The sequence below is a fragment of the Garra rufa genome, chromosome 12, assembly GCF_049309525.1.
Source record: "Garra rufa chromosome 12, GarRuf1.0, whole genome shotgun sequence".
Taxonomy (NCBI): domain Eukaryota; kingdom Metazoa; phylum Chordata; class Actinopteri; order Cypriniformes; family Cyprinidae; genus Garra; species Garra rufa.
Genome location: NC_133372.1, coordinates 45,713,181 through 45,728,924, shown reverse-complemented (window position 1 = coordinate 45,728,924; position 15,744 = coordinate 45,713,181). Strand labels below are relative to the sequence as shown.

At 33.9% G+C, this 15,744-nt stretch overlaps 1 protein-coding gene across 3 annotated transcripts in view; it reads right to left on the bottom strand.

Moving 5' to 3' along the window:
* Positions 1-15,744, bottom strand: part of ralgapb (Ral GTPase activating protein non-catalytic subunit beta) — a 56,060-nt gene that overhangs the window by 36,908 nt on the left and 3,408 nt on the right. For all 3 annotated transcript variants that reach the window (XR_012357222.1, XM_073851398.1, XM_073851399.1), the window contains exons 2-7: positions 14,403-14,610; positions 11,361-11,563; positions 9,865-10,031; positions 7,559-7,745; positions 5,365-5,496; positions 5,082-5,260 (exon numbers count right to left, since the gene is read on the bottom strand). Coding sequence is in view for 2 of the 3 variants with exons in the window: in XM_073851398.1 (XP_073707499.1) it covers positions 5,082-5,260; positions 5,365-5,496; positions 7,559-7,745; positions 9,865-10,031; positions 11,361-11,563; positions 14,403-14,579 (1,045 nt within the window). In the remaining variant the exon portion in view is untranslated. The remainder of the gene's footprint in view (positions 1-5,081; positions 5,261-5,364; positions 5,497-7,558; positions 7,746-9,864; positions 10,032-11,360; positions 11,564-14,402; positions 14,611-15,744) is intronic.

Below are 15,744 nucleotides of genomic sequence, written 5' to 3'. Positions count from 1 at the left end.
CTTCCTTGGCTGGGATCATTTAGAGCCATTTAAAGCTGCATTTAAACTGCATTTTGAAAGTTCAAACTCAGGTCCCTTAAAAACAATTTTTTTTAACGAATGAAGAGAGAAAAACATGAACTTCTTGGATAACAAGGTGGTGAGTAAATTATCTGTATTTAACTTCTCCTTTAAGTATTGTGTGTTAAGTTCTTAATTATGTCTTGTTTTGAAAGTTCATTACCGAGTTTTGCTTATAACGTGAGGAAAACCTGTTCACAGCATTTCAAATGAAATGCAAACAGACACACACTCCACTAGTAAGAAAGACATCTGCATCAGTGATGCATTTCCATACAGATCCCAGCTCAGCAGCTGATTGGCAGTAAATGCTGGAAACCCCTGCATTCAAATTTGGTTATTTGCCTAAAACCTCTGTGGACATACTGATTGGCCGGCAAAGAAAACCGATCTCCCTCTTTGACATCCTCTGTTCCAGAAAGCTCCACAGACAGATTTAAACCAAAAGAGTTTATTGATTGTTGCTTGTAAGTGGAAAGCTGATATTTTAGAGCCATTTCTTTATGTATAACCTCCACCTGTGCCACCTCACAGACGGGACATTAAAGACTCAATATTAACGAAATATTAAGTTGGAGCAGGACATCAAATGTGCAATAGCATTTGGCTAAATTATAAATAGTATAATATAAAAATTATTACAATATAAAAAATGCAAAATTTGAAATCCATATTTTTTTTAAAGAAAAAGATTAAATGCAACATTTACATTTAATCATTTAAGACACTTTCATCCAAAGGACACTTTTTACATATAAAATGTAAAACTTTTTTTTAAATTTTATTTTAAATTTTAATTACAATTTTTTAAACATGCATATGTGTTTTTTGGCATAATCTAAAATTCTGATGTCAAAGCTGCAGACAGCAACTCAATGCCACATTTTAATTTCATGAGGTCTTTAAATCAAAGTTTGAATAGAGGCTGGAATAGAGGCAGACTGGATACCAACCAATAAGTATGCTCACATTCAATCTGAGCGACAATTTACTCTTGCATGGGAGCAAAAACAAGGCAATTAACAAGATGATTAACAACAGATAATTGATTTCCACAACACACAAGGATTTTTGAAATCTTAAAATGCTTGTGTATAAACCAAACACCTTTCAAAATCTACAACCCTCATCAAACTCCCTCTTGATTAGTCAGAGGCGCATTAACAAAATACCATAAGATGGGAGTCGGTCTCGAAAATTGTTCCGAGATACAGCAACACCTGGGGAAAAAAAATGGGATTACACAGTAACCTCAAATGGAAAGAATTACAACATACTTTATAAACATAATTTTGTAAACTCAAACTAGGAAATGATTTTTAATTCTGTCCCTAATCAGGATGCGTGAGATGCAGCCCTTCTATTGCACCCAAACACCTCCAGAATCAGTGTGTTGGGTACTTAAGCCCACTGTTAGTCACTAACTGATTGGGTTTGGACAGGTTTAGTATACCTATAGAGGGAAGTCTGTCTCGAATATTGCTCCTAGACACTGTGACTCCTGAGGAAACATAAAACAAGACCTCTGAAGAAATGTTAGAAACTCATATGGACACAGATTTTGACTAAATACTCACTAATTGCGCTATTCAACAGCAGACAGAAGTGTGTCAAATAAAAGAAGAAATTAATCAAACCAAGCTTATTTTCTATTTAGTTTAAATTCTGATTCTAAATGCCTGAACTTATGATTAAACCAGACTGTGCTCCGCTTTCAGACTAAAGTTACAGCCACAATGTTTTTTGTACACTGATACCCTTTTTCCAAATAAATGGTGCTGATACTCAAGAATAACGACCGAGTCAAACATATCACATTGCAATCGCTATTCAAAGTCTTATTTCTAGTTTTGAGAATATATCTTAACATCCAAAGTAATTTAATGCAGTTATTTTATGATCACAAACTACCTAAGTTTAAAAGATGTTTCTGTTCAACAAGGCTCCATTTATTTGATTAAAAATACAATAAAAACAGTAAAATTGTGAAATATTTTTAACATTTAAAATATCTATTTTCTATGTGAATATGCTGTAAAATGTAATTTATTCCTGTGATCAAAGCTGAATTTTTTTAGCATCATAACTCCAGTCTTCAGTGTCACATGATTCCTCAGAAATGATTCTAATATGTTGATTTTCTGCTCAAGAAATATTTTTGTTCATGATCAATGTTGAAAACAGTTGTGTGCTTCATATTTATCTGTATAATGTTAATTATTCAAGATATTATGTAAAATTCATAGCAATCGCAAGTGATATTTGTAAATAAAATAATTTCAGACAGACAAGGAAAAGAGAATATGTAGATTAGGAGTACAACAAATTAACCTTAATGACCACAAGCAACATTATGCAGTTGTGAAGCATTTACTAGCACCATGTCAGTGGAAAAAGGCTAAGAGTGACAATAATAAGAGAACAGCAGAGTTGTGTGAGTACCAGAAGAGGGCAGAGTTTCACGACACTCGAGTTTCTGACAAACAGCAACACCTAGAAATGGAAAAACAGTCAAAGCCGTTGTTCAAACATCACTGCAACTGAGATTCAAAACTAAAAAAAAAATAATAATAAATATTCATAATCACGCCACAAACAATAAAACAACATCTGAGATTATTGGATGATTGGTGTTTTAATGTCATGCCAGCCTCCTTGACTATTTCCATGCCAAGTAACAAGTTAAAATACAATTTACAATTTGGATAAAAACTCTGATGATACTTTGATGTAAGAATTAGAGGATCTTTAAACAGACACTATTAATCTTAAGATTTTTTTAAAGGTTTTTAAAAGAAGTTTCTTCTGCTCTCTTCTGCTGCATTTATTCGATCAAAAATACAATAAAACAGTAAAATTGTGAAATATTATTACAATTTAAAATAGCTATTTTCTATGTGAATATGCTGTAAAATGTAATTTATTCCTGTGATCAAAGCTGAATTATCAGCATCATAACTCCAGTGTCACATGATTCTTCAGAAATTATTCTAATATGCTGAATTGCTGCTCAAGAAATATTTCCAATTATTATCAGTGTAAAAACAGTTGCGCTACTTCATATTTATGTGTATAATGTTAATTCCAGACTTTTGATATTATGTAAAATTTATAGCTTTACTAGGGATGAACCGAAATGAAAATTCTTGGTCAAAGTAGGGCTGGGCGATTTGGCCTAAAATCAAAATCTCGATTAATTGAACATTTTAACTCGATTACGATTAATGAACGATTATTTTATTTATTAATAAAATTATATTTAATTATATTTATATGTATATATTTTTTTTGCCCTCATAGTTCACTGACAAGTTTTGTACAGTAAATATGCTCACATATTACAAGTGAGAGATTTTTGAATGAAGGGTGCATTACTTGATTTTAAAATAATTGAAGGAAACACACACTATCAACTATCTACGATTATTTATTGAACATCAGTGTTGAACAACTGAAATTAAAGCACACATTGCTTAAAACGAACAGTCACATTTTTCTTAAATTAGTGAAAATAAATAACTTGCACTTTTGGAAACAAAATAAATTATTTTCAATGTTTCAATGAAAATAAGCAGTATCTCTTCTTAATAAAATTACTCTTGTATGTATGTATGCATATATATCACAAGTTTTAGATTTTAGAAATGCACATTTGACAGTAGCAGAGTTGACAGCTTCTGTTTCTGTGAGTATCTGTAAAAATAACAACAGCTTCATCTTTCATACATTTGCATACATTTGTAGATTACCACTACCACGGTAAAGAATTTGTAATGAAAAACAGCATCCTGAAGACATTCAGTATAATTACAAATGTACAACAAACAACTGTAATGACTTACAAAAAATATATATATTGTTATTATATTCCATTACTCCTTTAATATATTTAACACATTATAAGTATAATAAAATTCTATATGAATATTTTACTTTTCTGCCATGCCATGGTTACTGTCAGTGTTACTACAGTAAAACCATGGTAAACGTTGGTGATTTGTAGATTGAAACGCCGGATCGTCAGAATACTGTCAATTACACTTGTTTAATTTTTTTTTTTTAATTGCCCTATATTGGCATTGTAAGCATATGATTTAAAAACATTTTTATATAAAATTATTAGTAAAACATTTTATACATCTTTATTTGACCTCAAAGTAGAGACCTGCACAGAAACAGAGTGCGGCGCGGGACAAAACTTGATGCGCGAGTGGGTAGAAACTCGTGTGTGTGCGGGATGCGGGAGAATAAAATGATTGGAGGGACTCCCGGAAAATAGAAATATATAAACATAAAATATCTAAAAACATACAAATTGTTATTCATCTATTACACAAAAGCAACACGAACAACTAATATAACTTCAAAATGATTAACAGGTGCAAGAATAGGAAGTTTCTGGAATGCAAGAATCCACTCACCGAAAGTTCTTGCGCACTGCTTAATATTGCGTGCGCACGAATCCACTCATTGCAACACACGAAGTGTAGACACTGTTAAATATTCATTGTGCAAATATTCATTGTGTTATAAGAGTTGTATGAGATCGCGATGAACTGAGATAGGCAGGGAGCATTGTTTGCTCGCATTCTGCCATGCATGCACACAGCAGCCCATGCTTGCTTTTCTGTTGAGAATAAGATCGATGTACTCAAAAAATATGTATAGGTAACCACAATGCAGGCTTTTGCAGGCGGGAGAGGGACAAAATTCCGTGCTGACTGAAAAATCTGTCACGCACAGGTCTCTATCTCTAAGCATTTCAGCTCCCGCGCCCCCCTCTGTGAACTCTGGCGCCTCGGTGTTTTTAAAGGGAAAGTAATCGAAATAATCGTCCTGGAAAAATTTGAACGATTATAGGTTCTGAATGTCGATTTCGATTACTTTTCGATTAATCGCCCAGCCCTAGGTCAAAGCCGAACAAAATTACACACTTGGGCCGAAGCCGTTTCTTGGTGTTTTTTTCTCCATGTATATTTCACCATTGCATAAATTAAACAGCCAAAATGCACTGATCTTACCGAGGAAAGCGTCCACGAGGCAACTGACGCCCCTCATCGCTCTGAAGAAGATCTGAGGCAGCTGTTTGAGGCAGGGGTGTTGAATGACCTCGTGAGGAACGCTGTTTCCCCCCAACAACTGCTCCTGAAACTTTGGGGTGGAACTCACTATGACGGGATTGCTCAGGTCCACGGGGTTACTGAAGGGAAGAGAGATAAACCAACAACTTAGGTAAGTAATTATGATCAGAATGTATCCAGTGGACTGGGATTTTAAGCAAATGACGTCAGTTTGACTGCAGACCTGAGCATGTGTAGAAATCGATACCACGTCTGAGATACACAGTCGTTGTCCATCTCAGCTGGGATGAGGCTGGCGTCTTCCTCTGGCACTTTAAACGGAGGGAAGGACGGGCCGTACATGAACCGCAGCAGCCTGTGTGAACAACAAAGCAAATGAGATGAAGGTCAAACAAACAAAAGCATCGAGCTGTCTGTTTTATCAATTCCTGTGCTAGCAATGTCAAGGTTTTTCCAGAGAATGCATGCACTGATAATACGCATCGCTTAATGCAGTATAAGTTGCTTTTGATAGATGCTGTCAAATCCGTCAAATGCATAAATATAAATGTACAAACTGAATCCTGTTGTTAAAGGTTTTGCTTCAAACTCACTGGTGTCAACTTTATGACCTTTTTGGATCTTCTGAGATTTGGTTACAGAAAACTGTATTTTTTTTGTGGTGAACTATCCCTTTAAGAATGTGCAAAAGTACATGTTTTTCCAAATCAAACTGCAGGACAATTCAGTTACTTTAAAACCAATTTCTGTTTCGTGATATTTTAGTGAATTTTGAGTTTATACGGTGCAATCTCAATTGGTATGATTAAATTGTTATACAATTAATTATTCTCTTTTTTGAGCTTGTCGTCTCTAAAGTACAGGATTTGAACCTGCGTTTCGCATATTGCAACTTTTAAAGAATTTCCGTATATATTATAAACTGTTAAAAATAAATGATGAGGGATCAAAGATACAAACCGTCTACTAACGAAAACATTTATGACCTGCACTAAAAATTATCATCCAAAGTGTTACCATTCTCAATGGTTTATGAATATGCAAAAACAGGTAAATACTACCAGGTATGAAAAAAAAAAAAAAAATGGCAAGGCAAATTTATTTATATGGCACATTTCATATACAGTGGCAAATGTTCTTTACATAAAATCTTTTTTTTTAATCAGAAAGGTAGGAAATAAAAATAAAGGAGGTAAAAACATTAACATGTGTTTCAAACTTCAACTTTATGACCTTTTTGGATATTCTAAGGTTTCAGAGGAGGGACAGAAAACTTTTTTTTTTTTTTTTTTTATGTTTTGTTTGTTTTTGTTGTGAACTATCCCTTTAAGAATGTGCAAAAGTACATATATTTCGAATCAAACTATAGGACAATGCAGTTACTTTAAAACCGATATCTGTTTTGTGATATTTTAGTGAATTTTGAGTTGATACGGTGCAATCTCAATTGGTATGATTAAATTACTATACAATTAATTATTTTCTTTTTTGAGCTTGTCATCTCTAAATATTGCAACTTTTAAAGAATTTATGTAAAAATTATAAACTGTTAAATAATAAATGATGAGGGATCAAAGATACAAACCGTCTACTAACGAAAACATTTATGACCTGCACTAAAAGTTATCATCTAAAGTGTTACCATTCTCCATGGTTTATAAATATGCAAAAACAGGTAAATATTACCAGGTATTAAAAAAATGGCAAAAGTTCTTTACATAAAATCTTTTTTTAAAAATCAGAAAGGTAGGAAATAAAAATAAAGGATGTAAAAACATTTACATTTGTTTCAAACTCATTGGTGTCAACTTTATGACCTTTTTGGATCTTCTAAGCATTGGTTACCTGGACTTTCAAAAGAAGAGACAGAAAACTTTTTTTAATATATTTTTTTAATGTTATTTTATTTATTATTGGTGAACTATGCCTTTAAGAATATGCAAATCTTATGCATAATATGCATAATATGCAAATAATATGCATCTTTTTCAAATCAAACCGCAGGACAATGCAGTTACTTTAAAACCAATTTCTGTTTTGGGATATTTTAATGAATTTTGAGTTTATACGGTGCAATCTCAGTTGGTATGGTTAAATCGTTATACAATAATTATTTTCTTTTTTGAGCTTGCTGTCTCTAAAGTACAGGTTTTGAACCTGTGTTTCTGAAAGCACAAATGGTTGTGTGTTAAAAACAAATGTCTTTTCCACTTTGCCACGCTTCTGACTGAGCATTTAAATTTACTACCTAGACAAGTGCATTGACAATGAAAGGGCCAAAGTCCAAGCTATCAGCTAGAAGCATATATCTGCTGCTCAACACTATGCAGGAATGCTATTCTGTGTTGTCCCTGTTAAATAAACTATATATAGAAGAACAGAAATAAAGCTGCAGCTATTATGCAGGCCTATAGTACCTGGAAGTGAGAGCAGCGATGACTTTACTCCACTGCTCCACCACCGGAGGGTGATGTCTCCAGTTGGCCAGCATCTCTCGGGCCGTCTTCCAGTAGGGCGGTGTGGGGAAACAGCGGGTGCAGGCCAAGAACCAAACCTCAAACAGCACGCTGATCAACTTCTCTGCCAGCTTCTCTGCTATTCCACCTACAGGAGACACAAGCAGCGATACCTGTCAGCTAGTCTTAGAGAGCACACAGAGACATTACAGCACTTTTAGACAACTGGGAAATGCACTTTGGAGGTTTAAAAGCAAAAAACACTTCATTTAAAAATATATTGTAGAGCTGCAAAGTTAAAATATGACTGGTTGATATTTAATATTATATATACACTGACGCTCAAAGGTTTGGGATCAGTAAGGCTTATAATATTTTTCTAAAAAAAGTCTCTTCTGCTCATCAAGGCTGCATTTATTTGATAAAAAATACATAAACAGTAATATTATATAAAAATAAATGTTCATTGCAATATAAAATACATTTTTTTTAATCTACTTTAAAATATAATTTATTCTTGTGATGCAAAGCTGAATTTTCATCAGCTGTTACTCCAGTCTTCAGTGATACACGATCCTTCAGAAATCATTCTAATATACTGATTTATTATTACAATTATCAATGTTTTCCTGCCCAATTTTTTTTTTAAACCAAACAATGTAAATCTATGCTATCACTTTTTTTTAATTAATTTAACCTATCCTTGGTGAATAAAAGTATACATTTAAAAAAGAAAGTATTCAAAAAAAAAAAGGAATACAAATTCACTGACCCCAAACTTTTGAACAGTAGTGTGTATTGTTACAAAACCTTTCTATTTTAAATAAATGTTGTTATTTTGAACCTATTATTGATTAAAAAATCCTGAAAAGAGTATCACAGGTTGCAAAAAAATATGCAGCACAACTGTTTTCAACATTGATAATAAATCAGCATATTATAATGATTTAATTGAAAAGATGTATATTTACATAGAAAACAGTTCTTTTAAATTAAAATTATATTTCATAGTTACATTTTTTTTCAGTATTTTTAATTAAAATAAATGCAAGTTGATGTGCATAAGAAGTCTTTAAAAAACATTTCCATTAAAATTCTTACTAATCAAAAACTTTTAAGCAGCAGTATATATATAATAAACTCTCATATCTGATCTTGTTTTTTTGTTTTGATAAACAATTTCTGATGCAGAAAAGCAAAGCAGACTTGACACATTTTTGTGCTTGTAATAGTGTTGGGCGATATGCTCAATTTTCATATCGCCCTATCGTCAGCCAGAGAGATCGCCGATACACGATACTATCGTGCTAATTTAATTAATTATCTATGTACTAAATTCCTTATTCGTTTTGTAAAGGTAGACTTGCTATTGGCATTATGATTAAGTTGTGCGTGTACAGAGCGCTGACTGTAGTTCTGCCGGAGTTGTTCAAGTTACTTTCGGTTTCATTCTCTGCTATCGTCAGTGAGTGAGTTGTAGAAATGTGCGTGCATGAATGTAAATGAATGAATCTTTTTTTTACCCGTCATATTGCGATAATGTTACCGCTGTATGTCTGACCGTTGTCATCAGTTCTTGTTGTAGTTCAGTCCATATAGAATGTGGAGAAGTGATGCGCGTGTAATTCACGCGTGTATGTTTAGCGCCATTTGATCGCATCGTAATTCTAATTAACATATTACTGAGATGAATGTTTATGTTTACTATATACAGACAGATTATGATACATCGTAATTAATTCAGCCTGAACCACGTTTTACTACCTCTGTAATCCTAATGACTGCAATGCTAATATAATATAACACTCCCGTTAGAATCAGTTAATCTATCACCTTACTGTATAATGTAAATCTCCCATTTTCACTGCACGCGGTGCGTTAAGGCAACGTGGCCTCTCTATGTGTGTGTTTATACCGCGGCAAGTTTCTGAAGCATCCTAGAACCGACTCTCTGCACTGCATTGTTAAAGTTAAGTTCTTTGTTGACGGATAATAACAATAATCGTCTTGCTATCGTCAAAGGCATCAGCAACAGGCGATATCTCTGACTATCGTCGATACACGATACTATCGTCTATTGGCACAACCCTAGCTTGTAATCTTAAAACAGGAAACAATTACATCAAAGAAGGTTCATTTGCATACTGCACACAAAGGCAGTTTGTTTAGATGCAAACATGCACCTTCTCTCATTTGTTTGTCAGTCAATGTTCTAGAAAAGATGTAGTTTTAGAGGAACATCACTGTTTATCCAGGGCTATACAGACCTCCCACAGTGGGCGGGGCCAGTAGCGTGTCATTGATGCGCAGCAGGAAGAGGAGCAGCACCTCCCATGTCTCTCTGGCCATGCCGGACGAGTCACGTGCCAACTTCTGCACTGCAGACAGCACTTGCTGACACAATTTAAAGTGCACCAGGCTGAAGTGCTCTGGTCTGAAAGAAAGAAGCATGTATATTCAAAATCAAAGCACAAACAGGAAGTGCAACACTTATTAGAGAGAGAACATGCCTAGCATCAAATGCGCAAATCCAAAAATGTTCTAGGAGAGTCATTTTATGAGAACAAAACTTTCTCTTTCAAAAATCATCAATGCAAAGATTAAACGTTTAATCATTTTAATGAGACTTCTAATACATATGTGACCCTGGACCACAAAACCAGTCTTAAGTCGCTGGGGGTATGTTTGTAGCAATAGCCAAAAATACATTGCATGGGTCAAAATTATTGATTTTTCTTTTATGCCAAAAATCATTAGGAAATTAAGATCATGTTCCATGAAGATTTTTTGTAAAATCCTTACTGTAAATATATCGAAATGTAATTTTTGATTAGTAATATGCATTGTTAAGAACTTAATTTGGACAACTTTAAAGGTGATTTTTTCAGTATTTTGATTTTTTTGCACCCTCAGATTCCAGATTTTCAAATATATGTATACATCTCAGTTTTGTAAAATTTAACCTTATGGCTGGTTTTGTGGTCCAGGGTCACATATGTGATGTGATCTGGGAAAACCTGTCGGATGTTGCACTGGGACATTTTCAGGAAATTCAAAAAATAAGTTGACTGTTTTAATTATTTATTTCATTCTATGAAAATACCTTGGAGAAATTCATGTGTTTAGTGCAGAAAAATGGCAATTTATTGCAGCAAGCAGAAATTGCTGTTCTGGAAGTAAACTTCTCCTTTACTAGTATAGTACGAGGGAAATAAGTAATCATTTTCTCATTTATATATATTTTCTTTTTTTCAAAGACGTAAAAAGGTTTAAGCATAAAAACAACAAGTGTAATGCTGCTTTAAATTGTTGTTTTTCCAAAAAAAAGTTTAAAAATGCTTTATTTAATTGCATTTTTGTTTTTGTTTTTCTGAGAGAAAAATAAATATACATTTTTCCCTAATTTACAGAAGACACCCACTAAAATGTCAACAACCTTGTCAGGCATATTTACAACAAAAATCAATTTTATATGCACCTTTATCCTTTTTTATATATATATATATATATATATATATATATATATATATATATATTAATACGTACAAGTCAGAACAAGCATGTTGTTTGAATTATTACATAAATATTGTGTTACACTGAATGACAATGTAACATTATTTCAACCAAATTTTGACATTTTATTCTCTAAAAACTTATTTGAAACCATAAAATTAGACACTTTCATTCTGAACACACCAATGGAATCATTTAACAATTTAGTGCACTGTGCATCATGGCTAATTAAACCATTTTGCAAACACACCTGGGCAGGAAAAGGTTGTGCAAGTGTTTCAGGATGGTTTGGACGTAGAGGTTGGGCTCTTTAATGATGGGCTGGGGTATAGAGTCTCTTGGAGACACCAGGGCCATTATCCAGTCAGTGTAGACGTCCACACACAACTTAACCGTGTCTCCATCCAGCGGGAGCGTCAGGCCGTAACACAGCACCTCCATGGTCCATTTTACCTAAGGAGGACAAGCATAGCATTAGATGGACAAAGAACTACCTAAACCTGTTTGAGATGGATCAACAATCCTTGGACTTGAGAGGGAGAAGTTTAATGACTCCCTCAAGCAAGTTTGTGAGCAAAATGCACTGCTTCAGTTAGTAGGAAACAGAAAAGCGGTGCATTTAATGGATGTGCATTTTTGTATGCTTATATTCCAAACCGCATGGGTCGCCATGGACAGCAATGAGCTAGATCAGAGGTCAGAGAAAAGGTCAGGGGAAAAAAGTAAATCAGAGGCCATGAGGGAATTGACAGGATTTCCTCTCCTCTTATCACAGTACACAGAAGCCTACAGGAACCACACGCACAATGCAATGGAAGTCAGTTTGTCACACACACACACACACACACACACACACACACACACACACACACACACACACACACACACACACGAGCAAATGAAGGTTTTTGGGCAGCACTGAAACCCACCCAGATACACAAACAAATAGAGAGAACTAAACAAAGCCTCAAAGGTCTGCTCTAATAACATCACAGCATGTCTTTCATTTTACAGCAAGACATAACTTGAGCAGAGTGTTTTGCTTCTAACCAAATTATGCAAATAAACGACTGAGGAAACAACAGCGCTGGTCTTTAACTTCCTAATAAAATCTAACTTTATTAGGAACTTCCATGGTTTATGTCAAATGGAGCTCATAAAGTCAATTTGTAGGCCAATCCAGAGGGCTAATTCACCAATAGTAAAACAGGTTTTTAGAGCAGCAGCTTCGGATTTATAAATACAAAATGATCAGTGGTTTAGATTATAAAAAAAAAAAAAAAAAGAATTTTAAAGCCTCTGTTTAGCTGAAAAAGACCACAGGTGCACACTTGATGAATTAGTCCTTATATTGCAACTTTTAAAGAACAATGACTTCAAATTTAGTTTTTTTTGAGGTCTGATGGTATATAATTAAAAACAAATTGCAATGTTCACCTTAATTTAGGTATAAATCATAAACTGCCAAAAATAAATTATGAGGGATCAAAGATATAAACGTCTATTAATGAAAACATTTTTGACTGTATTTTTACAAAGAACAAAATTACAATTTGGCTTATATGGTGTATATGATCCTGCGGGGGACACAATGAATATGCAAAAACTAAAAAAAGTACAAAAGTACTTCCAGGTATGAAAGAAAATATATTTTTAGACAAGGCGATTTTATTTACATTTCACTTTTTATATACTGTATAGTGGTAAAAAATGCTTACATAAAATCATTTTTAAAAACTTAGAAAGGTAGGAAATCAAATTAGGGAGGTAAATATATTGTACTGTAAAAGTATATTATAAGCTATATATGTTTACTTTCTATTTATACCAGTTTTACAAACGAGGATGTCCCCAAAGGTTTTGCTCACTTTTCAGTACAAATGAGTCCTTAAAATATTAAGTAGGTACACACACACACACACACACACATCTATAGGTCAAAGATGATAAAGGGTTTTCAAGCATCAAACAATAAAAGATTTAATACAGCTTTAATTTTGAAGAATGTACATTAGAATGTGCATTTTTTTCTGAGCAAAATCACTATGATTGTCATTCATTTTTACCATGATTCATTACATAAAATTATTTTTGGTATGAAATAAAAGTAAAGGAGGTAAAAACTATATTAAAAAAAATGTTGTACATACTGTAAAAGTACAATATATACCACTTTTCAGTACAAATGTGTCCTTAAAATATTAAGTAGGTACACACACACACACACACACACACACACACATCTATAGGTCAAAGATGATAAAGGGTTATTAACACCAACAATAAAAGATTTAATACAGCTTTAATTTTGAAGAATGTACATTAGAATGTGCATTTTTTTCTGAGCAAAATCACTATGATTGTCATTCATTTTTACCATGATTTATTACATAAAATAATTTTTGGTAGGAAATAAAAGTAAAGGAGGTATAAACTTAAATAAAAAAAAAAAATAGTTGTACATACTGTTAAAGTACTACATATATATATGTGACCCTGGACCACAAAACCAGTCTTAAGTCGCTGGGGTATATTTGTAGCAATAGCCAAAAATACATTGTATGGGTCAAAATTACTGATTTTTCTTTTATGCCAAAAAACATTAGGAAATTAAGTAAAGATCAAGTTCCATGAAGATTTTTTGTAAAATTTCTACTGTAAATATATCAAAATGTAATTTTTGATTAGTAATATGCATTGTTAAGAACTTAATTTGGACAACTTTACAGGTGATTTTCTCAGTGTTTTGATTTTTTTGCACCCTCAGATTCCAGATTTTCAAATAGATGTATCTCGGCCAAATATTGTCCTATCCTAACAAACCATACATCAACGGAAAGGTTATTTATTGAGCTTTCATATGATGTATATATCTCAGTTTTGTAAAATTTAACCTTATGACTGGTTTTGTGGTCCAGGGTCACATATGTGTGTGTGTGTGTGTGTGTGTGTGTGTGTGTGTTTGTTTTAATAAAAATAATGCAAAATACAGCTGCATCATGATAAGGCTGTGAACTTTCTCAATTAAGCCATCATTAGCAGGCCTGTTAAAAATTGAATTTGAACCATTTCGATTAAGCAAGCACATGAACTTTAGTGCAAAACAAACATTTTCCACCCAAAAACCTTGATGCTGCTCTTGAGCTCAGCAGAAGTTCACAGTTAACAGGTTGTACGTCTGAATAAATTCAGACATGCCACCTAGTAAGTCAACCTTGAATTCCTGCCGCAACCTCAGGTTTGAATTCAAGACTCTTCACAGATGTGAGATGTTATGAAAGACACTTCTTACCTCCTTGTCAGTCTTGAGGAGGCACTCAGACGGCACTCCTCCGAGGCTGTTTCCCAGGGGCCGCACCACAGCGTTTGCCACGTCACGACCCACGCCGGCTGGGTAAGTGTGTAAGACGCTCAGGTGGCCCTGATCGCTCTGGACCACCAGGTGTAAAGACCGCCACTCAGAGTACATGACCGCAACTTCTACTGGAGATGACTGCGGCCTGATGAGAGACACAAAAACAGACAGAGAAATAAAGAAATAAAAAAACAACAAAAAAAAACAGATAAACAAAATAATCTTAAATAGTCTTTGGCAGTGTTTTAATTTTTAATTCTATTTTAAGAAGAATAGTACACACACACATATTTACTTAGCTATATAAATGGGGACATTACATAGGAGTTCTATTGTTTTTTTATATACAGATTAGGGGTGCTCATTTCGGTTAATTTTCCTGACCGACAACCGCTGCTCGTTATTCGAACATTAACCGTTAACTGATAAAATTAGAATTTTAAAATAGAATGCACGAGTATCTGTGATACATAAAAATACAAGCAAATGTTTTATTTCAACGTGCAAACAGCAGCATACAGAGCAACAAAACTAGTTTTTAACATGTCGACATGCTGTACGGATAGACTGGAACGCTGCCTGTTAACTGTTAGATCCACGACAAAAACACCATCACAAAAAACCTTTCAATTTGCGGTCCGGGAGTTCTCATCCACTGTCTTATGGTGTGGAGACGCGTGTTTTTACAGCGTTCAGCAATAGCCAATCACAGGCATTTGATGATCGCTGTGGCCAATCGGATGCGGCTAAATTACAATCCATTCACCACCCAAAGTGCCGGTTTCAGTTCTTCTGAATTCTACACGTTCGCGAACTCTCTCATTAAAACAAAGAAAGTGTAGACATGATGTAAATAAGAGATTAAATGTGCAGTGTAAAGGTTATTTTATTACTTTTTATTAACTTTGTGGGATTGCGATGAACAGTAAATAACGGGCACACCTATTGCGCACTTTCTAGACTATAATCCATTCAGAATTTGAATACATTCACTCACGGATTCACTCTCTGATAACCCAATAACGCCACTTGCCATTGAGTTGCATATAGGCTACTACATCAGTTAACTAAGTGAAGGTGAAGCAGGTGTTTGCTCAGCGAAATATGCCTACAGCCACACTGCACGTGTCCACACGCGCCTGTGAGTAAACAGATAACTTACATATAGCATTATTTTTTCTTTCACCATGCTGCAAACTTAAAAAAAAAAAACTATATATAAAAAAAACCTTTTAAACCGTTTAACTGATAGTAATAATCGGTTAAAATTCTTACGGTC